Below are 25,876 nucleotides of genomic sequence, written 5' to 3' on the forward strand. Positions count from 1 at the left end.
CCTACACACTCCCCCTGATTTGGCTTTCCTGACGCTCTGACTCGATCCATGTGCTTGCCTCCATCCTGCAAACCCTAATGACCGCCCACAACGAACCATGAACACTCAACAGTGCCCTATGGATCGTCTCTGAAAATGCAAACATCATACACGTATCAAGACAAGACTATGACTGGGATGGGAGGAGGCTTCTGTTTTAATCTTTTACATATTGCCTTTTTGTTGTTGTTGCAAATGGGGGCGAGGGTGATAATTTTCTAATAATAACACATTAAAAATAAAACAGCTTTTGGGAGGCGCAAGACATCCAAACACCTGAGGGCGAATGAGCGTCCCTGGTCCAAAATGGGGGGACAGTGTATGGGGCACCTTAGGAGAGGGGCTTGGGTCACTGGGAGGTGAGTGCGAGCCCACAGCAGGTAGACTTCCTACCCTTTACCATTAAGACAGCGGCGCATAGGGAGAGTTGACGGAGGAGTAGTGGGTGGTGTTTTATTTTTAAATTTATTTTTAAAAATCTTTATTGTTGAAAGTATTACTTATGTCCCCCTTCCTACCCCCCATTGACCTCTTCTAGCCCACCCCTGCCCCCCTGCCCCCAGGCCTTCATAGTGGGTGGTGTTTTTAGAAAACTTTTTAGTAGGAAACTGACTGGTGTTGGGCTGTGACTTTAAAGAGATGACCACGAACCTTTATACTGAGCCGCTGTTTTTACCAAGTGTCTCTCATTCACTCACATCCGTGGTCAGCAAACTGCGGCTCACGAGCCACATGCGGCTCTTTGGCCCCTTGAGTGTGGCTCTTCCACAAAATACCACGGCCTGGGCGAGTCTATTTTGAAGAAGTGGCATTAGAAAAAGTTAATAAAAAACATTATAAATTGATGAACAAAAAGATAGATACAGAGGCAGTAAAGCATCAAACAGACTGTCAAATTACAGCAGGAAGATTAGGGAGAGTTGGGGGAAATAAGAGATCAACTGAAGGACTTATATGCACGCATGTAAGAGTAACCAACGGATGCAAAACATTGGGGGGTGAGGGCATGTATGGGAGTGGGGTGGGGGGGCAATGGTAAGATATGTACACATATAATACCTTAAAAAATAAAAATAAAAAAAAGAAGTTTAAGTTTAAAAAATTTGGCTCTCAAAAGAAATTTCAATCGTTGTACTGCTGATATTTGGGTCTGTTGACTAATGAGTTTGCTGACCACTGACTCACATGATCTCATTCAAGCTTCCCAGGGACCCTTGCGGTCATTATTATTATTATTATTATTATTCATCTTACAGAGGGAGAAACTGAGGCTCAGGAAGCTTAAGGTCACACCGCTAGTATGTGGAGTGGAGGCCAAATCTAGATCGCCTGGCTACGGAAGGTGTGAGAGAGATAAAATACAAAAAGATAAGAAGGTTGGTGACAGCCCAGTCTCCTCCCGGGAGCCCCCCCCCCGCGGGTCTCACCTCTCTGCTCTGCCCGCGCTCAGGAAACGCGGCGCCGCCTGGCCCCGCGCGGCCGCCGTAGAGTCCCCGTTGCCATGGTTCCCAGGGCAGGTTTGGACGCGCGGAGTCGCTACCGGGAAGCGTGAGGGGAGTCCGCGGGACTCTGGGTCCGGCTTCAGGGCCCACGAACCCGCAGAGGCACCATGGGCCGGAGTAAGCGCCCCTTCCTCTCCCACCTTCCGCTCTCGATAGTCCCCTTTCCTGGCATCGGCCCGGGTCCACCAGGACCCTCGGCGCCAGCTTCGGACCACCGCTGCCCCTACCCGCCCGCGGACCCGAGCCCAGCTCGGCAAATCCCGCCCCTTCGCCCTGGGCAGACCCAGCTGTGCCAGGCCCTCCTCCGACCCAACCCGCCTGGCAGCCTGCCTTTGAGGGGCTGGGGTCCTCATCTGTGAAATGGGGTGGGCGAGGGGGTGGCTGAAAGGCGCAGTGGAAGTGCTGGGGTCAGACACACCGGGTCAGGCCTGTGCGTGGCCTTGCTTGCTGTGTGATCCTGCGCTGTCACTGTCCCAGAGCCTCAGCCCCTCAGACTCCTGGGAAGGCAGTGTGCCTAGTGGCCCAGGGAACCGAGCCGGGCCTCCCACCTCCAGCTGCTGGCGAGGAGCCAGGGACTTCACCGCCTTTGGGCCTAAGCCTCCCCATCTCCAAAACAAGAAGGCAATAATAACATCATTTTACAGGCATAGTGGTGTAAAGGTGCTCCTTTAAAATACCAAGAGCACCATGCCATGTCTGCAAGCTGGCCTGCCTCCTAGGAGAAGCTGGCCTGCCTCCTAGCAGAAGCTGGCTTGCCTCCTAGCAGGGGCCTCCTGAGACAGTGGAGTGCCCCAGGCAGTGGGTGCCCAGCAAGCCCAAGCCCGGCTGCCCCTTCGCCTCATTCCTCCCAGCCACCTGTGCAGTCATCTCTGCCTGTTTTTGGAGCCAAAGCTTAGGGCAGCCCTGACCCGGTTTGGCTCAGTGGATAGAGCTTCGACCTGCGGACTCAAGGGTCCCAGGTTCGATTCCCGTCAAGGGCATATACCTTGGTTGCAGGCACATCCCCAGTAGGGGGTGTGCAGAAGGCAGCTGATCGATGTTTCTCTCTCATTGATGTTTCTAACTCTCTTTCCCTCTCCCTTTCTCTCTGTAAAAAATCAATAAAATGTATTTAAAAAAAAAAAAAAAGGTTTAGGGCAGAAGGCACATTCCCCTGCGTGGCATTTCTCTCTCGCTACCTCTCCCTTTCCCTTGTCTTTCTTCCAAAGAACGGACATTGCAAGCCGCTCCTGTCACCGGAAGTAGCGGAGGGTTCAGCTAACTGCACACGAATGATCGGGTTCATACATGTTTCATATTTCTTAATAAAGGCCAACTCCACTTCAAGGATGTGGCATGGCCGGGGGCAGCCACAGGTGCTGTGCAGGGCTTTGCCTCAACACATTTAGGATCTTGGGCGAGTTTACGAACTGTGCCTTCACTCCTCTCCTGACAAATGTAAATAGATGTTGTATCTACGCATATGTTACTACATGCAAAGCATTTAGGGAACTGCCTGGTACCTTGTAAATGAGCAATAAATGAATTTTTATTATCTCTTGGGATGAACATGGAATATTTTCACATTCCTAAAATGTAAGGACCAAATGGGTTAATAAGTTGATTGATGGATTGATTGATTGATTTGGGGGGGGAGGGAGAGAAAGAGAGGAACATTGATTTGTTGTTCCACTTATTCATGCATTCATTGGCTGATTCTTGTATGTGCCCTGATGGTGATGAAACCCGCCACCTTGGTGTATCGGGACGATGCTCTGAGGTACCCAACCAGGGCTTGGATTAATAATTTTTAACAGCCCTGGAAATGCAGGGGTTCTCCATTGTCAATTGTCCCCTCGATTTTAATGTATCCTATGAAGATGACTTAGGTGTTGTCCTTGGTTGGAGCTGTGGAGCCCGGGGTACTGTCTCCAGACCCTGGTGCCACCGTCAGGCCAGCCCAGTGCTACACATCCCTGCACAGGAGACTCTTGTTACCCCTCCTCCTCTGAGCGGCTCCTGTCATTCCTCCTGGAAACAGACCGTGTGGCGGTTGCTTTATAAGATTGCAGTGCAAACTCTGGGTGTCCCGCTCTCCTCTGGAGCTTTCATTACACTGACGCTGACCGGCTGAGTGAATGAATGGCTGCACCTTTCCTCACTGCTGCCCTCTGTCAGCCTCACTGTGCCTCTCAGGAGCCAGTTGCTCTGTCTTGGTTTCCCTCCACAGTCTCACCTGGTTTGACCACGAGATCCCATGTCAACATGCCCACAGTCCTCACCCATCAACTCTGTCTCCATCCGTACTGCAAAATGTGTGTAGCCCGGCTGGCGTGGCTCAGTGGTTGAGCATCAAACTATGAACCAGGAGGTCATGGTTGGATTCCTGGTCTGGGCACACACCGGGGTTGAGGGCTCAATCCCCAGAGTGGGGGTGTAGGAGGCAGCCGATCAATGATTCTCTCCCATCATTGGTGTTTCTATCTCTCTCTCCCTCTCCCTTCCTCTCTGAAGTCAATTACATATATATATATATATATATATATATATATATATATTTGTGTATATATATATATATATATATATATATATATATACACACACACACATACACACACACACACACACACACACACTGAGTGGCCAGATTATTATGATCTCTGAACACATAATAATCTGGCCACTCAGTGTATATTCTATATAATAAAAGGCTAATATGCAAATTGTCCCCTTGAGCAGGAGTTCGACCAGCAGGCAGGCCGGCCAACCGCCCATGTCCCCTCCCCATGGCTAGGCTAGCTGGACCCCACCCATGCACAAATTCATGCACCGGGCCTCTAATATATGTATATATACACTGAGTGGCCAGATTATTATGCATTCAGAGATCATAATAACCTGGCCAATCAAATCTGATCATCATCATAATAATATATATATGTATATGTATATGTATGTGTATATATATATATATTGAGTGGCCAGATTATTTTTTTAAATATATTTTATTGATTTTTTACAGAGAGGAAGGGAGAGGGATAGAGAGTTAGAAACATAAATAAGAGAAAAACATCGATCAGCTGCCTCCTGCACACTCCCTACTGGGGATGTGCCCGCAGCCAAGGTACATGCCCTTGATCAGAATCGAACCTGGGACCCTTGAATCCACAGGCCGACGCTCTATCCACTGAGCCACACCGGTTAGGGCTCAGATTATGATGTGTGTAAACCCTGCGCAAAAGAGAGAAAACTGTGTTGTCCTGTCCCTTCCCTCTGACCCAGGGTGGGTCAGAACCTCCAGCAGGGCGCAGCACTGCTCAGAGCTCTTTGATTTAACTGCAAGGAAAGACCCATGCAGCAGTCATGTCATAACCCGATGATGACCACGTGGGCCGATGTGTGATGTGCGACAAATGTCCTTGCAGTCACAGAAGACCTCATTCGACGGAATGCCGAGCACAACGAGTGTGTGATTTTTTCCCTGGAGGAACTCTCCTTGCATCAGCAGGAAATAGAAAGGCTGGAACACATTGACAAATGGTGCCGTGATTTAAAGATCCTCTACCTTCAAAACAATCTCATCGGGAAGATCGGTAAGTTTCCAGGACTTTATTCTCATGGTTCTTGAGCCCCTGGAATGGGAGAACTGTGGGTAAGACGGTGTTACCCGTAGAGGAAGGCAGCAGCTAAGAAAGAATTTCACGGGGGAATGGACACAGCCATAGCAGCCAGCAATCACAAGTGGTGTAAGGACGGCGTGAAAGGATGCTCGGAGCCTGGGCTCACTGGGCAGGTGATACGTACTGTCCGGTACCCAGGGCGCCCGGCCGGCCAGCGCATGAAGGCTGGAGCAGAAGGGAGGACCAGCCAGAGCTGGAGGGCAAAGGGTGGCGTCAGGGTTGATGAGGCAGAGTGAGCACCAGCGCCTGTGGGGCTGGCCTGGAACCAGAGGTCAGCCCAGCCGTGGGCAAACTACGGCCCGCGGGCCGGATCCGGCTGTTCTATCCGGTTCTCTTGCTCTCCCCTCCGCTCCTTTACTTTGAATTTATATTAGTTCACACAAACACTCCATCCATGCTTTTGTTCCGGCCCTCCGGTCCAGTTTAAGAACCCATTGTGGCCCTCGAGTCAAAAAGTTTGCCCACCCCTGGGTCAGCCCCTAGGTTAGGTGTTCACTCTTTGTGGCGATGTGCGAGTGTCCTCAACAAGGGCGTGTGGCCAAGTCTGCAGACATTTCTGGTTGTCACCAGAGTGCGTGGGTGTTGGGGGGTGTGCAGGGCCCAGGGATGCTACTCACCTTCCCAGGGTGGCAGCCTCACACGAGAAGTTCTCAGGCTTGCGTGTGTGTGTGTGTGTGTGTGTGTGTGTGTGCACTCAGGGCCAGAGACCTGGGGTGCGCTTGCCTCTCTTTGGCTGGGTAATCCCCAGTTGGCTCTAAATGTGCAAAAACCTAGAATTTGCATCGTCTTTTTGAAGACGTATTAGAATTCTTTCTATTTCTTCAGAACATGATTTCCAGCATCTTTGACTTTTCCAGAAACGGGAAACTTAGCCCGCTGTTCAATGAAGCGGTTGTTCTGACAACCACCAGCTTTCACGCACGCAGCATGAAAGGGCCCTTCTGATCGGGCAGTTCTGACAGGGGCCCTGCATTTCAATCTGCACAGCTGGCCCCTCACAATGACGGACGAGAGCCTAGATTTCAGTCCTTTTCAGAGCTGTGAGAAGGCTCACAGTTTTGGCTTCCAAAGTATTCTGAAATTAAACAGCCTTTTACATGCTAATAATGGGATTCTTCAGAGGCAGACAGGCACTCCTTTAGCTGGTAAGAGGACTGCTCTTGGATTCCACTTGCTCGCGTGCCCTAGCGGTGGAAGTTTGCCTTCCTGAGCTCCGTCCCTCACTGGAGATGCTGATGGGCTCGGGGGAAGGCTCCGCTTAGTTGTCGGTCCAGCTGTGAGCTGAGGGGTCCTGTTAAAATGGGGCTCAGCATCTGGGGGGGGGGGGGCTCCCAGAACCTGCGTTTGTAATGACATTCCGATGAGCCTCAGGCCTGGGCCAAGTTGGGAGCCCAGAGCTGCTTGAATTGGGGCAGGATGGGGCTGGTCGTGGCGGCTGGCGGCAGCCTCGTCCAGGAGGGCTTGGGCGAGGATGCTCAGACCCCTCCCTGCCGCCCTGGAGGCTCTAGGCCAGCCGTGGGCAAACTACGGCCCGCGGGCCGGATCCGGCTGTTCTATCCGGTTCTCTTGCTCTCCCCTCCGCTCCTTTACTTTGAATTGATATGAGTTCACACAAACACTCCATCCATGCTTTTGTTCCGGCCCTCCGGTCCAGTTTAAGAACCCATTGTGGCCCTCGAGTCAAAAAGTTTGCCCACCCCTGCTCTAGGCATTTTTACTTATGAGCCTCTCTTTCCCTGACTCCCTTGGCCCATTGGTCCTGAGTGCCTTGAGCACATCCTTCCCCAACACATCTGACCTGTATGTTTTCTGCCAGATGATGCTTTTAGCATTGAAGAGGTAATTCATCTAACATGCGTGGGAAGGAGGAGGTATTTGATTGCGGGCTGGCAATTTTATGTGTTAACTCCAGGTGTTTCTGTTGGGGATGCAGAGTAGACACTCTTATCTGTCAAAACCCTTGTCACACGGCGCTCTGCATGTCCTTTGAGTCTGAAATGCTCAGGCGTCGCCTAGAGCGCCTTTGCCAGGCATCAGAACTGCTGAGAGCACTGGAGTAATTTTTTCTGAAGTTCTCATTTTGAAAAATGAGTCAACTGAGGCTTAGAGATGGAAACTGTTATCCTTGGGTCTATGATAACTTAGATGATATTTCGTAAATTTTAAAATGAAATGGGATGATAAGGGTGATGGTTTTAAGTCATCCTATTTGATCTTTTACTGCCCCTGAAACACGGGCGGAAGAAGCAGTCCCTAAGCGGGGCTGCCCAACCACACCCTTCTCCATGGGGCTTTTGACATCCGTGGGGTCTGAGAAAGGACTGTTCTTTCAAGGCGCAGGGAGCACCGTGACTCGCTGCCAAGCTCTGGAGTCAGATTTCCTGGCTCTGCCGCCTGACCCTGGACACGTGGATTGAGGCTTCACACCTGGGTATTGTCCTTTAGAAAGGCAGGGCATAACAGGGTTTTCACCTCGCAGGGTTAATTTGAGGATGAGTGACATCATGTCTGCAGCATGCTCAGAAAATCACGTGGCGTGTCATAAGCACTCAGCAGTGTTAGCCCTGGTGTTATCAGCTGCTTTCAAAGGCCATCGACTTCTTGACTTACTTATGGTGGTTGCTTTGCCTACATAAGCTCGCTTTCTTTCCTTTCCTTTTCTTTAAAATATGTTTGTATTGGTTTCAGAGAAGGAAGGAAAGGGAAAGACAGAAAGAAACATGAGTGACGAGAGAGAATAAGTGATCGGCCACCGCCTGCACGCCCCCCACTGGGGAGCAACCCTGCAACGCAGACACATGCTCTGCCCAGGAACTGAACTGTGACCTCCTGGTTCATAGGTTGACTCTCAATCACTGAGTCCCCACAGGCCGGGCTACATGGTCTTCCGTGTTTATTCAAAACGATGGTCCCGTATCAGGGTGACTTGGGCTCCAGTTAAAGAAAAACCCAGCTCAGCCAGGCTTTCCAGTAAGAAGCCCTAGTGTTGGACCCAGTAATGTGTCTAGCAGGGGTCCTTAAACTACAGCCCGCGGGCCACATGCGGCCCTCTGAGGACATTTATCTGGCCCGCCGGGTGCCGCTGCCTGTCCTGCTTAGCAGCCGACTCGTCCTGGGCCCACAGTGCGCATAGGAATTTGTTCATAGTTTTTTTTTTAACCTATAGTCCGGCCCTCCAACGGTCTGAGGGACAGGGAACTGGCCCCCTGTTTAAAAAGTTTGAGGACCCCTGGTAGGCAGGCTCCGCCTCTTGGTTGGTTGATTCCTTCTCTCTGCTCCAGCAGCCACCGTGGGCTTCATCCTGGACCTGATCCCTTCCTGGTTGCAAGCGGACTTGAGTATCAGTAGGGGATCACACCTCCTCCTTTGTAAACATCCAGCAGAAAAAGAGAAAGGAACTCCCCAAGCACGGAATACAGAGCTTCCCCTTCCATCTGGTCGGGAGCGCTTGGCCTGCGTGCCCTCCCCCGCATCACGCTGTTGCCAGGAGACTGCCATGGGCTGGTTGACTTACTCCTGGGACCCTGAGCCGTCACTAGCATGGGACGTGGGGTTGCCATGCACCGGCCCAGTTAGGCTAAGCCTAACCCCCAGAGTCGGGGCCCGGTAGAGGCATGAGCAGAGCTGGCTTCCATGAGAAAGGATGGAGAGAGAAACGGATGTTGCATTGCCAGTCCACAGTGTGTGGGGTACAGGTGTGGATTTCAAAGACCGACATGGTTTTGATAGCTATAATAATTCTTGGATTCTCTTTACCATCTTCACAATAGATTATACAAATAAGTCTTTGATCTTGAAGGTTAATTACAGTCTTTGTGTATTTCAGAAAATGTCAGCAAACTCAAGAAACTCGAATATTTGAATTTAGCTTTAAACAACATTGAAAAAATTGAAAATCTGGAAGGTAAGAATTTTCTTCTTATTTTTGTGAATTAAAATGGAGATTTAAGATTCGATTTAAACAGTATTGCTAAAACAATATATCCTCCCATTTTGTGGGGTTTCATGTCAACTTTCTTGATGGTGTCCTTTAGAGCACAATTATTCTTTTTCTTTTTTTCTTTTTTTTTAATATTTTTAATTGATTTTTTTACAGAGAGGAAGGTAGAGTGATAGAGAGTTAGAAACATCGATGAGAGAGAAATATCGATTCAGCTGCCTCCTGCATACTCCCCACTGGGGATGTGCCCGCAACCAAGGTACATGCCCTTGACCGGAATGGAAGCTGGGACCCTTCAGTCTGCAGGTCAATGCTCTATCCACTGAGCCACACTGGTTAGGGCAATTCTTTTTAAATAATATGGTAGCTTTATTGAGGTATAATTGACCTACAAAAACCTGCACATGTTTAATGCATACATTTTGATGAGTTTGGACATAGGCACACACGTGTGAGACCATTACCACAATCAAAGGTAATAGACGTACGCATCACCTCTGTATTATCTGATCTCCCCTCAAACTTCTTTTAAGTATATTTTGGTTGCGCTGGATGGATCCTCCATACCAGGGGTCCTCAAACTTTTTAAACAGGGGGCCAGTTCACTGTCCCTCAGACCGTTGGAGGGCCGGACTATAGTTTAAAAAAAAAAACTATGAACACATTCCTATGCACACTGTGGGCCCGGGATGCGTCGGCTGCTAAGCAGGACAGGCAGAGGCACCCGGCGGGCCGGATAAATGTCCTCGGCGGGCCGCATGTGGCTCGTGGGCCGTAGTTTGAGGACGCCTGCTCCATGCCTTTTAGCCTGCATTCCTCATTTAACCCGCCTTGCCTTGTTCTGCCACGGAAGGTTTCCTGTTTTACTCTGCAAGCTTCTCTTTTGCACTGTTTTGTTTTGTTTTTTCCTAAGTGTCTGTTAATAATCTGAAAGGATTTGGTTGACTCGGTGGCTGGCAGGGCTCCTCTGCCCTTGTGAAGTGGGGATCCCAGGTCCAGCCTCTGGCCTGGCTGGCGGGGCTGCTGCGGGCTGTGGGAGCGGGCAGGGGCGGGCGCAATGGCAGGCACGCCCACTCCCATCTGCCAGGAGCTAACATTAGGAGGATTTTACTTAGGTGATGGCCGAGTTTAGCCTCTTCACCTCCTGGTGAGCAAATTGACATTCATCATGCATTTAAGACTTTCATCCTCAAAGCCTGCCCTAGACTGTCACCACTGCCAGACGCAAGGCCAGATCAGTGCTGGCAGTGAGATGGTCCTTCCCGTGTCTGGCGTTTTTCTGCGGTAGAAACGGAGTCCTTGCTCTCCCAGCTGCCACTCTGCAGCCCTGTCAGCGTGTTCCCCTGTAAGCAAAAGGCATGACAGATTAATCAGGGTCCAAGTTTTGTTAAATATCAACCTAAGTTTTCAGAGGACTCATAAAAACACTCACTCTCAGTTGGCTCAGTTGGCGTGGCCACGCCTTGCTATTTTTAGGAAAGGGTCTGAAAGGACATGGACAATTCTGTTTGCTGCCTGGCTTGGTCATCCACCACTGGAGGGCAGCATCGTCACTATTGTCTTTTGGGGCTTTGGGAACCAGGGTCCACCTGGGGCCTGTTACCTGGATGCCTCTTCCTGTGGCGCCCTGCCTCCCCCCCACCCCCACTCTGATAAGGATGCCCTGGGCCAGGGCGGTTTGAGGATATGTATGGAGGGACAGGCGGCTTGTCTGCTGGCATCTTCTTATTTAATTTTAAAGGTGAGAGAGGAGGAAGCTACATATACACACTCAGCCCACCCACTTGAGTAAATCTCAATATGATTTTAAACATAAGTTGCATTTCTGTTTGTTTCGCTGGACTGGAAAAAATAGCTAGCATCCTTCTTTCCTTTTTCCCTGTTGTGGAATCCCTGGGGTAGACTCAAGTGCCTTCTTTTCCCATCCCGCCTCCTCACCCACCCTAACCGGGAAGTGGGATTCCTTGACAGCCTGAGCTTTCCCCCTTGGGCAGTCAGTGTGGTTGATTTCAATGACCTTCACACCCCCGGGGGTCATCGAGCTGGATCATCACAGAGCCGGAGACGGAGACCGGGGTGGGACTCGGTGAAAGAAAGGAGCGCTAACTCCCGCGAGGAGGCATTCTCAAGCCTGGCTCGCTCAGCAGGAATTGTTCTGTAAGATGGCCATTGTGGCTGGATTTCTCATGTGCGGGCTGAGTAGGAGGAAAATTAAGAACCCACCACTCTGAAAAATACGATGGGCATTTGGAGGGTCCTTCACCTGCAACATTACAGCAAAACCCAAAAATATATGAATTCTTAAACCCGTGGAGTCTTTCAAATGTCAGGCTGCTCTTACATGAAAGAGAAACAGCATTGAAAGGGCTCCCAGAATCTGCCAGGGTAACTGGGAAAGACCGGGAACCTGCGCCTTAAGTTAGATTCCCCCAAATATACCTTCCACATTTCATAAACGCCATCTGACATTTCTTCCCAGCGCAGAACCAACATGCAGATATGGAGACGTAACCTTCACTGTATTTATAGACACATGCAGTTTCATGCTCATTCTTCACATAAGTGGCCGAGTCCACAGTTTTATAATTTAATGACTGAATTACCAAGCATATTGACGTGTTTCAGGCAATCCTTATCGTGTGGTGCCTGAAGTGTTTTTAATGATGTTTGCCATTGTGAACAGAGCTGTTCTGATCAGCTTTGTACAATCACCTGTTCTCAGTTGACGTATCCAAATGAAATTCTGGACCCAGGGGAAAACATTTAAAAGCCTGCATTATGTATTGTCAGATTGAATGCTGGAAAGTATAATTACAGTCTGATAAGCTTAACAATCTTATTTAGAATTCTGTCTCTATTGTTGCTAGTTTAATAGAAATAACGACTTTGTTGTCCTTTTTCATATATATGATTGTTTTTGAAGATGTGAAGTCATGAATTGCCATCACCTGTGTAGTAGAATCTATAATATATAACAGTGTTTATTTGTTCTTGTACATGTTTTTGTTTTTAATCCTCACCGAGGATATATTTTAGAGAGAGTGGAAGAGAGAGGGAAAGACAGAGAGAAACAGCGATGTAAGAGAAACACATCGATTGGTTGCCTCCTGCACATGCCCCGATCAGGGCCCAGGCCGGGAGGAGCCTGCAACCCAGGTACGTGCCCTTGACCGGAATCGAACCCGGAACCCTTTGGTCTGCAGGCCGACACTCTATCCACTGAGCCAAACCAGCTAGGGCTGTTCTTGTGCATTTTGGATAGTCATCTTTTTACTGATTAATATGTTTACTGTAGTAATAAATTCACAGCTTAAAAACTCAAAGCGCACTCTATACTTTCGTTGGAAAATGTGGGTCTTTATTTTGCCCTCAGAACCCTAAGCCCTGCCGCGAGGGGTGACTAGCCTCGACTCCCCTCCGCTCTGGGACGGTTCCAGACAGTGTGCTCAGACTGTGCTTGTTCGGCTGCCCTCGGTGTTCTCACTGGGGGCCCCATCCTGTGACGTCCTGAGGAGGAAGCTGCAGGCTTCGCCCTCACCCCACCCCCGGGGTTCTCATCCCTTCTCCCCACCCTGTTTCTATTTTCTATCTCATGTGGGCTATCAAAATGAGACCTGGGCTGTGGTGACGGGGGTTTCGAATCATTTCATACTCTCTTCCCAACAACCTCTGAACTGGGGACCAATACCATTCTGATCCTACACATGCGAAAGCCGAGGCTTGTAACTTCCCAGGGCCGTGGCGCAAGGCCGTGCGGACGTGGGATCCGGTCAGCAGTGCGATTCACCGGCAGACCGGCATACGCTGTGGCTCCTGCTACGTCTGTGAACTGCTGCCGGCAGTTCAGGGGGAGGGCTCTCCCATTTGATGACCGATGTGATTTATTTCTTTGCTTTCATTTCTCTCACCAGGATGCGAGGGGCTGACAAAACTTGACTTGACAGTCAATTTCATCGGGGAGCTGAGCAGCGTGGAGACCCTTCGGGGCAACATCCACCTGCGGGAGCTCTTTCTCATGGGGAACCCGTGTGCCGACTTCCACGGCTACCGGCAGTTCGTGGTGGCAACTCTCCGACAGTTAAAGGTGCGCTCGCTCCAGCGACGCAGAAATCTCAGCGAAAATGCCAACAAGCAGCTACAATTCCCCCGATTCAGAGAATGAAATATCCCAGAAAATCAAAACCCATTCCTTGGCTTACTGAGCCTTTAAAATCGTTTGGCTGAGATTTCTGGGTTAACAGGACCCATTTCTCATGTAGCATTTCCTTGAGGAAGAGAATGAGTGACTCGGGTCATTGAATCTAGAAGGTTTAGAATAAATGAGACATTGGCTGATCGTCATTGTCCAGAGACTCCTCGAGAACACACTGGTGGGAGCAGCGTATCCTGGGGATGGGTCCCGTGGCATCACCCGGGAGCCGTGTCCCCGGAAAGGTGCGGGGTCCAGCTGAGCCCGCCTCCGTGGGGCAGGGGTCCCGCCGGAAGTGTGAGCGCCATCGGATGGGTGCCCGAAACCCAGGCCCCGGCTGCTCCAGGTGCTTTAGGCTCCACCTCTCAGATCCCCCTGGGCCCCGGCAGGGGGATGGTGAGTGCACTCGGGGTCGGAAGTCGGGCCTCGGAGAGCTGGGCTCAGGTGCGATTTGAACCCGACAGCCCACCGTTCACACTGCAGCCACTCTCCCCGCTTCCCTCCGCTGATGTGCGGGCTTCGTAGCAAGTCCTTCCTCTATTGTTGCTAGTTTAATAGAAATAACAGCCTCTCTCTCAAAACAGCGTTCATAAATGGTTACTAGAACTTACAAATAGGCTGGTTAACTCAAGGATCTTTTTTTTTTTTTAAATGTGTTTTTACTGATTTTAGAGAGAGAGGAAGGGAGATGGAGAGAGAGATAGAAACATCAAAGAGAGAGAAACATCGATCAGCTGCCTCCTGTACGCCCCCTACTGGGGATCGAGCCCGCAAGCCGGGCATGTGCCCTGACCGGGAATCCAACCGTGACCTCCTGGTTCATAGGTCGTCGCTCAACCACTGAGCCCCACCTGCCGGGCAACTTGAGGATCTTAATCACCATTTATTTCGCTGGAAGCTGTGATCTACTTGAGAGGAATAGTGTTGCTCGTATGAAATCAACATCGACATAGATCAGAGTTTCCGATGTTCCCCATAGCACCTGGTGCACTGTTGCAGGGGTCCTCAAACTACGGCCCGCGGGCCACATGCGGCCCACCGAGGACATTGATCCGGCCCGCCGGGTGCCGCTGCCTGTCCTGCTTAGCAGCCGACTCATCCCAGGCCCGCAGTGCGCATAGGAATTTGTTCATAGTGTTTTTTTTAAACTATAGTCCGGCCCTCCAGCGGTCTGAGGGACAGTGAACTGGCCCCCTGTTTAAAAAGTTTGAGGACCCCTGGTTTATTGTCTCTAAGTTTAAAACATTCCCATCAAAGTCATCTGGGACAGATTCAGATTGCAGCTCTGGGCTAATCACTCCACGTCGGCTGTTTTTTTATTCAAGTGGCTGGACGGGAAAGAAATAGAACGTTCGGAAAGGATCCAGGCATTGCAGGACTTCCCTGAAGTCGAGCGACAAATCAGAGAGCAGGAGAAAGCCTACTGCCTCAGACGAGCCCGAGACAAGAGCGAGGCTCAGAGGAAACTTCGAGAAGAGCAGGAGCACGGAGAGAAGGAAAGCCCCCCGGGCTTGGACGGACGCTGGGACGCGGACGGACGCCGGGACGCAGACGTCGCTGCGAATCCGTATGTAAATTACTGGAGTTCATCTTCCCGCTAACTCTTGTTAAAAGCAGCCAACCGTGTTCTCTTCCCAAGGAGCCCGCAGCATCCCCGCATCCCAGACGATTCATTAGAAGAGTGTATTATTACACTGCTGGCTCTGGCAGCCACCACTGTACGCGGAGGCTCTGGTACTGTGTCCCAGAACCAACCAGGGGGCTCACAAATAGAAAGCCAGTGACTGGGTGTATCGGCCTCATTTTCACAGGAAGTGTCTGCCCTCTTCTCCCTGTCCCTCCTCCAGGGCTAAGGCGCAGTAGGCCCTGAGGTCGTCTGATTATCAGAACCTCCTGCCAACTATTATAAAAGACAGATTCCTGGGCCTCAACCCAAAGCTGCTGAGTTTTTTAGACTCTTTTGTGGGAGCCCAGGAATCGGTCCTGTTTATAAAGCTCCCAGTGGCTCCCGTCAGCCGGGTGTGTGATCCCTCAAATCTGATCACTGCCATAGTCCTCCTGGTGCCAGCCGCCAGCCGCCAGCCGAGAGGGCCCACCCCAGTGCTGGGCCGGCGATTCCTCCAGCGTGGCTCAGAGAAGCTCTCTTTCAGACACGTTCTGTCAAGAAGATAACACGAGAACAATGAATAAGGTATGAAAGGAGCAGCGTTAGGGATGAAACCCACACATCCATCTTTGGTCTCATGTGCTCTGGGTCTCTCTGTTCTCTCCTAGCCCACCTTCTGTAGGGAGCAGAGACCAGCTCCAGGCACCGGAAGTACAGGAAGGGGAACCCAACAGAAAGAAAGTAGATGATGTGGAAGATGACCTGGAGTTTTGGAATAAGCCCTCCTTGTTTACTCCTGAGTCGAGATTGGAGACTCTTAGACATATGGAAAAACAACGAAAAGACAAAGAAAAATCAAGGTATTCCATTTCTCCCATCATTGAGAGTAAGGTTACGGACTCTATTTTCACGGTTGCTCATTCTTTCATCATTATCTGTGGTCAACCTCCTTAGCCATCACACATAAACTGTGCTTTTTGTTAAGTTCAGTGTTTTGTTGAATTGTATCCTCTAACATTTATTAATATCAAATGACCTTCTTTAAAAGGTCATGAGTTACGGCATTTTAGGTAGAGTTTCATTTGGATGTCTTAAGTTCTTTAAACGTGCCGAGTATTAGTAGGGCCTGGGCTAGTGATAATAGTCATCATGACACCGAGAGAAAGACCACTTGGTGGGATGAATGAGTTCCTTTGTGTATCTTCATTTGCAAAATCAATAATTAGAAATTAATTTCATTAGGTGCTGTATTTTCCTTCCTACAACTCTCTTGGACATTTAACAGCATGCTTTCACTTTCACATTATTTATGTGTAATTGTCAAAAGCTAGAACGCACAAGCTATTATTTCCGGGGTAGGATTTTTTAAAAGATAAGCTCCGTGTCTTTCCATTTCATGTCCTTTCTTAAGTCCAGTGTGCAAACTGTGTCACCCGTGGTAATGCTTCTGATTCACGAGCTGGGGATGCAGTCAGTCAGCTCTGAAATGCAGTAAGAAACCCACAGAGGAGCAGAGCCAGTGCTGCTTTCATCACATTTTCCTTATGAATTAGACAGACAGACGGGTACAAACATGAGGACCGAAGTTCGTTAAAATGCTTATTTACACAACTTGGTGATTTGGGAAGAACATTGGATGGCCTCAGAAAGAGTGGATTCCTGTTGCGGCTCTGCCATTTACGCCGGGTAACTTCTCCTCCTCTCTTTCCTCCTCAGTTAACAGGGACCACACACCTGTCTTCCCTGCCCCACTGTATTGTTAAGAGAATCACATGGGCCAATAAAGGTAAAAGTGCTTTGCAGGCTCAAGAACTCTTCAAAATGGAATTCTATGTTTACTTAACAAGTACAGTATTTCTAATGTATATGCACCCATCTATATGTATATGGACAATATACTTGTATATACTTATCTATATACTGTATCTACACTAATAAAAGAGAAACATGCAAATTGACTGTACCTCTGCTTATCCCACAAGCCACACCCACCAGCCAATCAGGAGCAAGTATGCAAATTAACTCAACCAAGATGGCTGCGGCCACAGAGAGAGCAGAAGGCTTGGGTTGTCCCTGGCGATGGAGGAAGCCAAGCTTCCTGCCCTGCCCTGGCCAGCCCTTGCCTCTACTCAAGGCTACAAAGTTTCAATTATAGAAGATAAATAAATCCCAACAAAAATGGCGGCAGCCACGAAGCTGGAGAGAGCAGGAGGCTTGGGTTGTCCCCGGCGATGGAGGAAGCCAAGCTTCCCGCCCTGCCCTGGCCGGCCCTGGCCTTTGCTCAAGGCTACAAAGTTTCAATTATAGAAGATAAATAAATCCCAGATACCAGGGCCTCCGCTTGGGTCGCCGGGGGGGTGTGTGGCCAGCCTGAAAACCACCACAGGCTCCTCGCCCAGGCCGCCCCATGCCCCAAGGGAACCCCCACCCTGATCCAGGACACCCTTCAGGGAAAACCAGCTGGCCCCAACCCGTGCACCAGGCCTCTATCCTATCTAATAAAAGAGTAATATGCAAATTGACTGTCACTCCAACACACAAGATGGCTGCCCCCATGTGGACACAAGATGGCTGCCACAAGATGGCCAGCAGGGGAGGGCAGTTGGGGGGATCAAGCATGCAGGAGAGGGCAGTTAGGGGTGACCAGGCCAGCAGAGAAGGGAAGTTGAGGGTGACCAGGCCTGCAGGGAAGGGCAGTTGGGGGGAACCCAGGCCTGCAGGGGAGAGCAGTTGGGGGGGACCAGGCCTCCAGGGGAGGGCAGTCAGGGGTGACCAGGCCTGTAAGGGAGGGCAGTTAGTGGTGACCAGGCCTGCAGGGGAGGGCAGTTAGGGGCAATCAGGCTGGCAGGGGGGCAGTTAGGCATCAATCAGGCTGGCAGGGGAGTGGTTAGGGGGTGATCAGGCTGGCAGGCAGAAGTGGTTAGGGGCAATCAGGAAGGCAGGCAGGCGAGCAGTTGGGAGCCAGCAGTCCTGGATTGTGATAGGGATGTCCGACTGCCCATTGATCTGGCCTAAATGGGCAGTCGGACATCCCTTGAGGGGTCCCAGATTGGAGAGGGTGCAGGCTGGGTTGAGGGACACACACCCGCCCCCCGTGCACAAATTTCGTGCACTGGGCCTCTAGCATATGTATATAAATGTATACATATTCAGGGTGTCCCAAAAGATGTGTGTCCACTTTGAATAGTTATATAGGTAGAATACATTTCATTTTCAAAATATAATAGAATCTACAGCTATCAGCTGTTAAAGTGTGGATACACTTTTGGGGGAACAACCTGCATATAGACATTACATTTCATTGAGCCTGAAAGCAGGAGACATTTTTCCTTTCCTGACAGCCTCAGAGAGCATGGCTGATGTGGGGGAACACGGCCGCTGTTCGGTGCTCTGCATTCTACCCGAACAGATGTTGGATTCTCGAATGCCCCTTCATCGTCCAGCTCATGAACAATCATGTACAAGGGAACATTAACTTATTGGGCCTGGGGGCCCAGTTTAAGAGGCAGGAAAGTGTAAACAAATTTATATTTTAAAATAAAGGTAACTGACATAAATACCAAAAGATCAATAGGGAATCTAGTCAATAACATTGTAAGAACTATGTTCGTGCGAGGTGGGTACTGGAAATACCGGGGGGATCACTCTGTGAAGTATATGATTGTCTGACCACTATGTTGTATGCCTGAATCTAATAAAATAATATTGAATATAAACAGTAATTGAAAAATAAAATTAAAAAAAGAACAATACAAACCCGAGGCAAGGAATTACCTCCAATTTTGTCATCTAAACAAATTTGCCCATTTGATCTTCTAGATATGTGCCTAGTTTTGTGTTTATGTATTTTCAGTAAAGTTTTAAATACACAGAACTTACATCCCACATTTTTCATGTGATCTGGGAATCTTTTCCTCTTTGTTCCATTTCTTTTCCTCTTGTCCTTAACCTTTCAACATAATGAGTGTCAATGGGCTTGGGGCGATCCCACCAGAACTTTTTGCACCTCTGTAACTATAGGAATTATTTCTGCAAATGTAGGATTTGGGGTCTTTTAAAAACAAAAATACAAAAATGAACTTCTATGTTATATATTGGTTCTCACTAAATACATCATCAATACTTTTTAAAATTTTTTTTATTGATTTCAGAGAGGAAGAGAGAGAGAAACATCAATGATGAGAGAGAATCATTGATCGGCTGCCTCCTGCACGCCCCCTACTGGGGATCAAGCCTGCAACCTGGGCATGTGCCCTTGACTGGAATCAAACCTGGGACCCTTCAGTCTGCAGGCCGATGCCCTATCCACTGAGCCAAACCAGCTAGGGCCATCATCAATACGTTTCTGTCACTTTTTACATCAGTAGGTAAAGAGCAAGCCCATTTTTTCATAGCTACAGAATACCTTATGACTGTGCCACATTGACCCAATCCCTCCTCCATGTGGGCATTGGGGACAGTTCCGGGGTGTGGCCATGGCAGACAGTGCTGTGATTAGACGGTTTACGTAGGTCCTTATGTGCTGGTATTTTTATTTCTATAAAATGGATTCTACGTGGCATTTTAAAAATTGTCATTTTAATGAAAGCAGAAGCTGCGTACACAAATGGAGAATTGACAGTGATCTGGGTAAATCATGCATAAAATTGACTTATTTAAATATTAATGGGTATTGCATGAAAAGGATTTTCCCCCCATTAAATTATCTGGCAAATTGTCTTGCTCACATTTTCTCTCTACAGACATAGATACAACCGTACAGAAGCCTGGCTTCACGGTCCATTTCCAGCACAGAATGGACTTCCTAACAGTCAAGTGTGGATGTTTTCACACATATCTGATTCCTTTTTCTTACACTGTTCCTCAGATCAGTAACTTACATTCCTCTTGTTTATTTTTCCCTCTTCCCTCTGCTCCTTGTTCCCACCCACCCCCAACCTTAAGCGAAAAGAAGAAGAAAGTGAAACCACCCAGGATGTTGATCACTGCAGATGGGAGAGCCCTGAACGTGAATGAGCCCAAGTACGTGAGCCCACGTGGAGACGAAGCAGCCCAGTTGGTGGTGTTGGTCATTCCCATCACAGGTTTGCTCTGCAGAAAATACACCTGACCTCCTGGCCTCTCTCCACCAGCTCGATGACTCTAACAAGAACGACACGTGTGCACATTCAAAAGCAAAACATCCATTATGTTCTCGGGTGCATAATGTTACATTTTACTTCCTTGGCATCCAGAAAATGATCTTGACATATGGAAATCCTAGTTGTTTATGTCTCCCTTGAAACTTTGGGCCATCTACAATTTTATATCTGAAAATTGCCAGTGCATCATTCTTGTGTGTATTAATTTTTTAAGTTCTGCCATGAACATGCTGGCTGAGAATATTGATATGTCTCCAACCCATCTACTTTATTCCCTGGAACATATCCTCAAAGCATTTGAGAGCTAGGGGAAAATTGATATAAATATCTCCATGAAGTTATTGAGAGAGGAAAAACATTCACACTGGAAATCCTTAAGTGTAATAATATCTGATCTACCCTCTCTAATTCAATTCATTCTCCCCCCTCCCTATGCTCCCCCACAACCCCTCAATCCACTGTGCCCTCTGGAGCTTATTCTGTGTCAACAAAACCTGGACAATTCCAATAGCTCCTTACGTACAATCTGTGGTTCCTCTCTTGACCTCCTATAATCTCTTCTACTAAGCTGACCAAAGAAGGGGGAAGGAAAGGAAGGAGACACACTGTCTCTCTTTAGGAAAATTCCCAGGAAGCGCCATATAACACTTTCCTTCCCAGAACTAAGTCACATGACCTCATCTAGCTGCAAGGGAGGCTGGACAATGTAGTCTTTATTCTGCAGAGATCTGTTCCTAGTTAAAATCAGGGGCGCTCTTCCTAGTGAGAAAGAGGAAGCAGATAGTGGGAAATGAACGTAATCTCTGCCATATGAAAACTCTGAAATTACCTTTCAAGTGCTGTATGAAGGGAGAGTTTGGGTTGGCTGGCTGGAACATCGGGGAATAGCAAGCAACTAAGGCAGAGGGGCCAGCTCATTAAAAAAGCTCCCGAAATGAGATTTTAAAAATGCATAGGCCATCTGAGTAACTGAAGTCCTGTACAGCTGGACTGTTGGAATCAAGGAGAGTGGCTGCTACAAGCAGTCATACTGCTGACAGGCAGACCTGCGGCTAATGTTACATTTGCCAAACGATTTAGCTGATATTCTTTACTACTGCCGGGTTATGTATTTTACAGAATAATGTGGGAAGTGAAGTGCTGGAAATAAAACTGACCAGGTAACTCTGACACAGTGATTCTGCACAGCCTGGGCGTCACACTGAGGGCTTGGCCTCAGTGTAGCTGAGAGACCTAGGGCTTTACAGTCCTACCTCTCTGGGCCCGTGACCTCTGTCCCAGCGGCATCAGCTTCTCTGAGCCTCTGTTTCCTCCTCTGTGAAATGGAGGGGATAATGGGCTGGCCCAGCTGGTGTGGCTCCGTGGTTGAGGGTCAACCTATGAACCAGGAGGTCCCAGTTCCATTCCCGGTCAGGGCACATGCCTGGGTTGCGGCTTGATCCCCAGTAGAAGGTGTGCGGGAGGCAGCCCATCAATGATTCTCTCTCATCATCGATGTTTCTATCTCTCCCTCTCCCTGCCTCTCTTTCTAAAATCAATAAAAAAATATTTTTAGAAAAATAAAATAAAATAACGGGCAGTGTCTCAGCATTTCCCAAGGTTATGGAAAAGTCAACGGTGAAGGGAGAAGAAAAAAGATGGCAGGGGAAAAGGAGATAAGACGGTTTAAAACTGAAGGACTGGCATGCGTGTTGGATAAGGGGAGCCAAACACAGCGTTTAGATCTCCATGAGTATTTCCAGTGTTGGAGCTTGCTCCTAGCTAACTCCAATAAAATGGAAAAGAAAACTTTAGCCACCAGATGTCTCTGTCCCTGCACCAATGCTCATTTTTCGTATGTAATTTACCTTAAGATCTGCACACTTAAACAATGTAAACAAACAAATTATGAACACATTATAGGTGTCTGTTGAAATTTTTAAATCAACGTAGACATTGTTCAGCTACCAACGTAAGTGTGTCATTGGAGATTATAATAATTATGTAATTAGCCTTTGGTAATGGGACGAAGCTATCTATAAAGTATTGCTAAAGACGTCATCTTTTTCTTCTTCTTCTTCTTTTTCCCAAAATGGATTATTCCTTAGACTTGACTTCTCTTTGAAAGATGATGAGAAACGCAACCAGATCATCCTGGACCTGGCTGTGTACAGGTAAAGACATTTTACTGTGCATTTATTTATTTATTTATTATATTTTATTGATGTTTTACAGAGAGGAAGGGAGAGGGATAGAGAGTTAGAAACATCGATGAGAGAGAAACATCGATCAGCTGCCTCCTGCACACCTCCTACTGGGGATGTGCCCGCGACCAAGGTACATGCCCTTGACCGGAATCGAACCTGGGACCCTTCAGTCCGCAGGCCGACGCTCTTTCCACTGAGCCAAACCGGTTAGGGCTTATTGTGCATTTATTTAACGGCACTTCTACCTGTTTTCATGCTCAGTTGCGATCTCAGTTGCGATCTCTGCCCCTCCCCACCCCCGCCCCCACTTTTCCACTTCTACCTGACAAACTGTAAATTCACTTGTATTTTTAAAAATCTATGGTCAAGGCAAGAACTTTGTTTTGTTTGTTTGTTTGTTTTCCCCTTCTTATGTCTCCAGCACCTAAAACAGTACCTGGTACCTGGTGGGAATTCAATAAGTACAGGCAGGAATGAATGAATACTGATGATGGGAGTCCACATTTGTACACGTGAATTATAATAAAGGTCTTTCTCTCTTTAAGGGCTTTTCTACATGCTCTATTTTATTCGCTCTCTCATAACCTGGTGAACTAGGAGGGCTTATTATCCTGGAATTATCCAGGAGGGGGTAAATTTTCAGAGAGTGAGGGAAAGTCAGCGATCCGAGCACTGAAAATCCAGGGATGAGAAGCAGTGAGGTCGGCATAGAACGGGCAGGAGGGTGTTTGAGGCAGAGAAAAGCAGCGCAGGCCAAGATCTCGCCGGTCGGGCCAGGTGGACACGCCTTCAGAGGCCCTAAGCATGAGAAAGAATATGCCATCCATTCATGTGAAGATACTGAAGCTTTAGGAAACCTTGACTCTACCTTTTAGCACCAGGATTTTATAAAAATAAAAGGATGTTTTATAAACACTAACTGTGTACTAGGCAACAGGCATGCATCTTCATAGCTATCTTAGGGAATAGGCGCTATTTTTACCTTGATTTTACAGACGAGGAGGCTGAGGCTTAGAGAGGTGAAGGAACGTGGTCCAAGGTACTAAAGCAGGAAGGTGTGGAGTCAGTCCTCCCTCACAGGTGTGTGTGTCTGAAGCCTGTGCCTGTAACCCCGAGGTTCCCCACCTGCCTGAATGTGTCTGATTTTTGAATCATCACTAGATTTTCTACTATTCACAATCAGTATTTTAAAATATATAAGCAGCCCGGCCGGTGTGGCTCAGTGGTTGAGTGTTAACCTATGAACCGGAAGGTCACGGTTCGATTCCCAGTCAGGACACATGCCCGGGTTGCGGGCTTGATCCCCAGTAGGGGGTGTGCAGGAGGCAGCAGATCAATGATTCTCTGTCATCATTGATATTTCTCTCCCTTCCTCTCTGAAAAAAAAAGTACATATACACTGAGTGGCCAGATTATTATGATCTCTGAACACAGAATAATCTGACCACTCAGTGTGTGTGTGTGTGTGTGTGTGTGTGTGTGTGTGTGTGTGTGTATTAGAGGCCTGGTGCATGAATTTGTGCGTGGGTGGGGTCCGGCCAGCCTGACCGGGGGAGGGGACATGGGTGGTTGGCCGGCCTGCCAGCTGGTTGAACTCCTGGTTCAGGGGATAATTAGCCTTTTATTATATAGGATATACACTGAGTGGCCAGATTATTATGCATTCAGAAATCATAATAATCTGGCCACTCAGTGTATATTTAGAAACAATGTATAAATATAGTGTTTGGCTAAAGGAGAGAGGTGAAATCTACATCTTTCATTTGCTCAGAAAGTCAAGGAGAATAATTGCTACCCGATCCCGGGGTCACTGCCTTAGACTTTGCTCACTCAGCAGGCCGTGCCGTCCAGGGAAGCAAAGCCCGTGGGGGAGATGCTATCGGGGCAGCTGCAGGGCAACGCCAGGGACGCAGAGCAGCTAAGGAAGCGGAGCCGGGGTTGCAGGTCCCAAGCAGAGTGCAGTCAGCATTCCTGGCTATTCATGTCAGTCTTAGAGGCTTAAAATAAAATATTCATGAAAGACCATGGCAAGCTGGTTTTTACAAGCCTCTGACGTTTCAGACCTCTGATATTTTTGGGTTAGGGGCAGTCAATGTCAAGTGTACTCGTGGGTCTAAAAACGAAATTGCTGATACATTGCATTTCCTTTGGTCTGAGGATTAACTCAAAGCTCATTTTTGAAGGCCTGTTCGGCATGGACATTTTAAACTCTCTCCATGTAAAGGGGTCCCATAAGTGTGGGTTTGTATTTGTAAATTTGTTTGCAAACTTAATGTCCTTGGAAACTCACAAGACTGAGTGTGTTTCACGTGTTGAATTTTCAAGGTACATGGACACCTCTCTGATCAGTGTTGACGTGCAGCCAACTTACGTGCGAGTAACGGTCAAGGGAAAGGTAAGGATGCCCTGTGGGCTGGCTCCGTCTCCAAAGCCAAGCCTTGGACTACGCTAGTTGCCTGAACATTTTTTTTAAAGTAATATTAAAATGGAAAAGGAGTAAGCCAATCAGAGAGCTGTTTCTTAGGCACGCGATTCTGCCAGGGGAGGGGTATTCAGCAGGAATGCTTGCTGACTACTGTGTGGCTGGATAAGTTAATATGTTTATCCTGTGTCTGTTGCGTGGGTACTTTGTCCAAGACTGACTTTTATATGTGTCATAGGCTACGCTTGAAATTATATTTAAATAATATTCCCATTTTAAACTTAAATTGCCAGCGCTTTCCATTCATAGTAAGTGTAGTTTCATCATTTTTGAAAGAGTAGTCTGTGCTAATTCTGATCATTCATATGAGGTCGCTTGAAGACTTTAAAATGGAAACATGTTCATGTCTCATGACAGTGATTTTTATCCGCAAATTCTTTATCAGCCACGTTAACAAAAATGGACCGATGAGTGTTTCATTTGATTTTGATGGATGATTATTCTTTAGACGGACTATTCATTAAAATAGGTAAAACAGATCATGCATGTTAAGCGTAGCCTGTGTATTAGTGTTTTTCTAGTAAATCTAAGCTGGTCTTTCAAAACTGAATGTTGAGTCTTAAACTTGTAATGAAAGTACCTCCTCAAGCAACTACTCTCCCATGTCAGATGCACTTGCTCTCTGACACCTGCTATTCACTTTCAGCCATTTCAGCTGGTCCTTCCGGCAGAGGTCAAACCTGACAGCAGCTCTGCTAAAAGGTCTCAGACGACAGGGCATCTGGTCGTCTGCATGCCCAAGGTAGGGGACGGCATTGGGGTCCACTTCACGTCTGGGTACGTTGGTTCCCGCAGGTACTTGACCTGCCAGGGCTGTTAGGACTTCTGATCCAGGTTCTTCTGGTTGAGAAAGCCCGAAAGTCTACTCCCACCAGCCCAGGCAGGAGAACGAAGACCCAGGAGAACAGAGAGCCGGGACTGGGCCGGGGCCGGGGCCCAGGGTGACTGGTCCTGCCGGGAGTTCTTGTCTCCACGGCAGCCGGCCCTGCCTCTGCAGACCAGGGCGTGGGTGGGAGCTGGCCTTTGTAAATCACATGGCTCTTCGAGCATCTCTGTCACCTGGTGGTCAGCACTTTCCTTACCCGTCACCGTGAGAGGAGATGCTGTCAGCCTTGGTCCTTGACCGGAATCG

At 48.4% G+C, this 25,876-nt stretch overlaps 1 protein-coding gene across 1 annotated transcript in view; it reads left to right on the forward strand.

The window, feature by feature from the left end:
• Positions 1–1,523: 1,523 nt before the first annotated feature.
• The window catches only part of DNAAF11 (dynein axonemal assembly factor 11), a 38,884-nt gene continuing 14,531 nt past the window's right edge, over positions 1,524–25,876 (forward strand). Inside the window, exons 1-10 of the mRNA XM_080646285.1 lie at positions 1,524–1,658; positions 4,946–5,113; positions 9,027–9,104; positions 13,052–13,224; positions 14,655–14,896; positions 15,604–15,795; positions 19,880–19,957; positions 22,164–22,229; positions 24,588–24,657; positions 25,391–25,486. Of these exons, the coding sequence (XP_080502411.1) occupies positions 1,649–1,658; positions 4,946–5,113; positions 9,027–9,104; positions 13,052–13,224; positions 14,655–14,896; positions 15,604–15,795; positions 19,880–19,957; positions 22,164–22,229; positions 24,588–24,657; positions 25,391–25,486 (1,173 nt within the window). The 5' untranslated portion in view covers positions 1,524–1,648. The remainder of the gene's footprint in view (positions 1,659–4,945; positions 5,114–9,026; positions 9,105–13,051; positions 13,225–14,654; positions 14,897–15,603; positions 15,796–19,879; positions 19,958–22,163; positions 22,230–24,587; positions 24,658–25,390; positions 25,487–25,876) is intronic.

The sequence above is a fragment of the Plecotus auritus genome (genome assembly GCF_963455305.1).
Source record: "Plecotus auritus genome assembly, chromosome: 11".
Taxonomy (NCBI): domain Eukaryota; kingdom Metazoa; phylum Chordata; class Mammalia; order Chiroptera; family Vespertilionidae; genus Plecotus; species Plecotus auritus.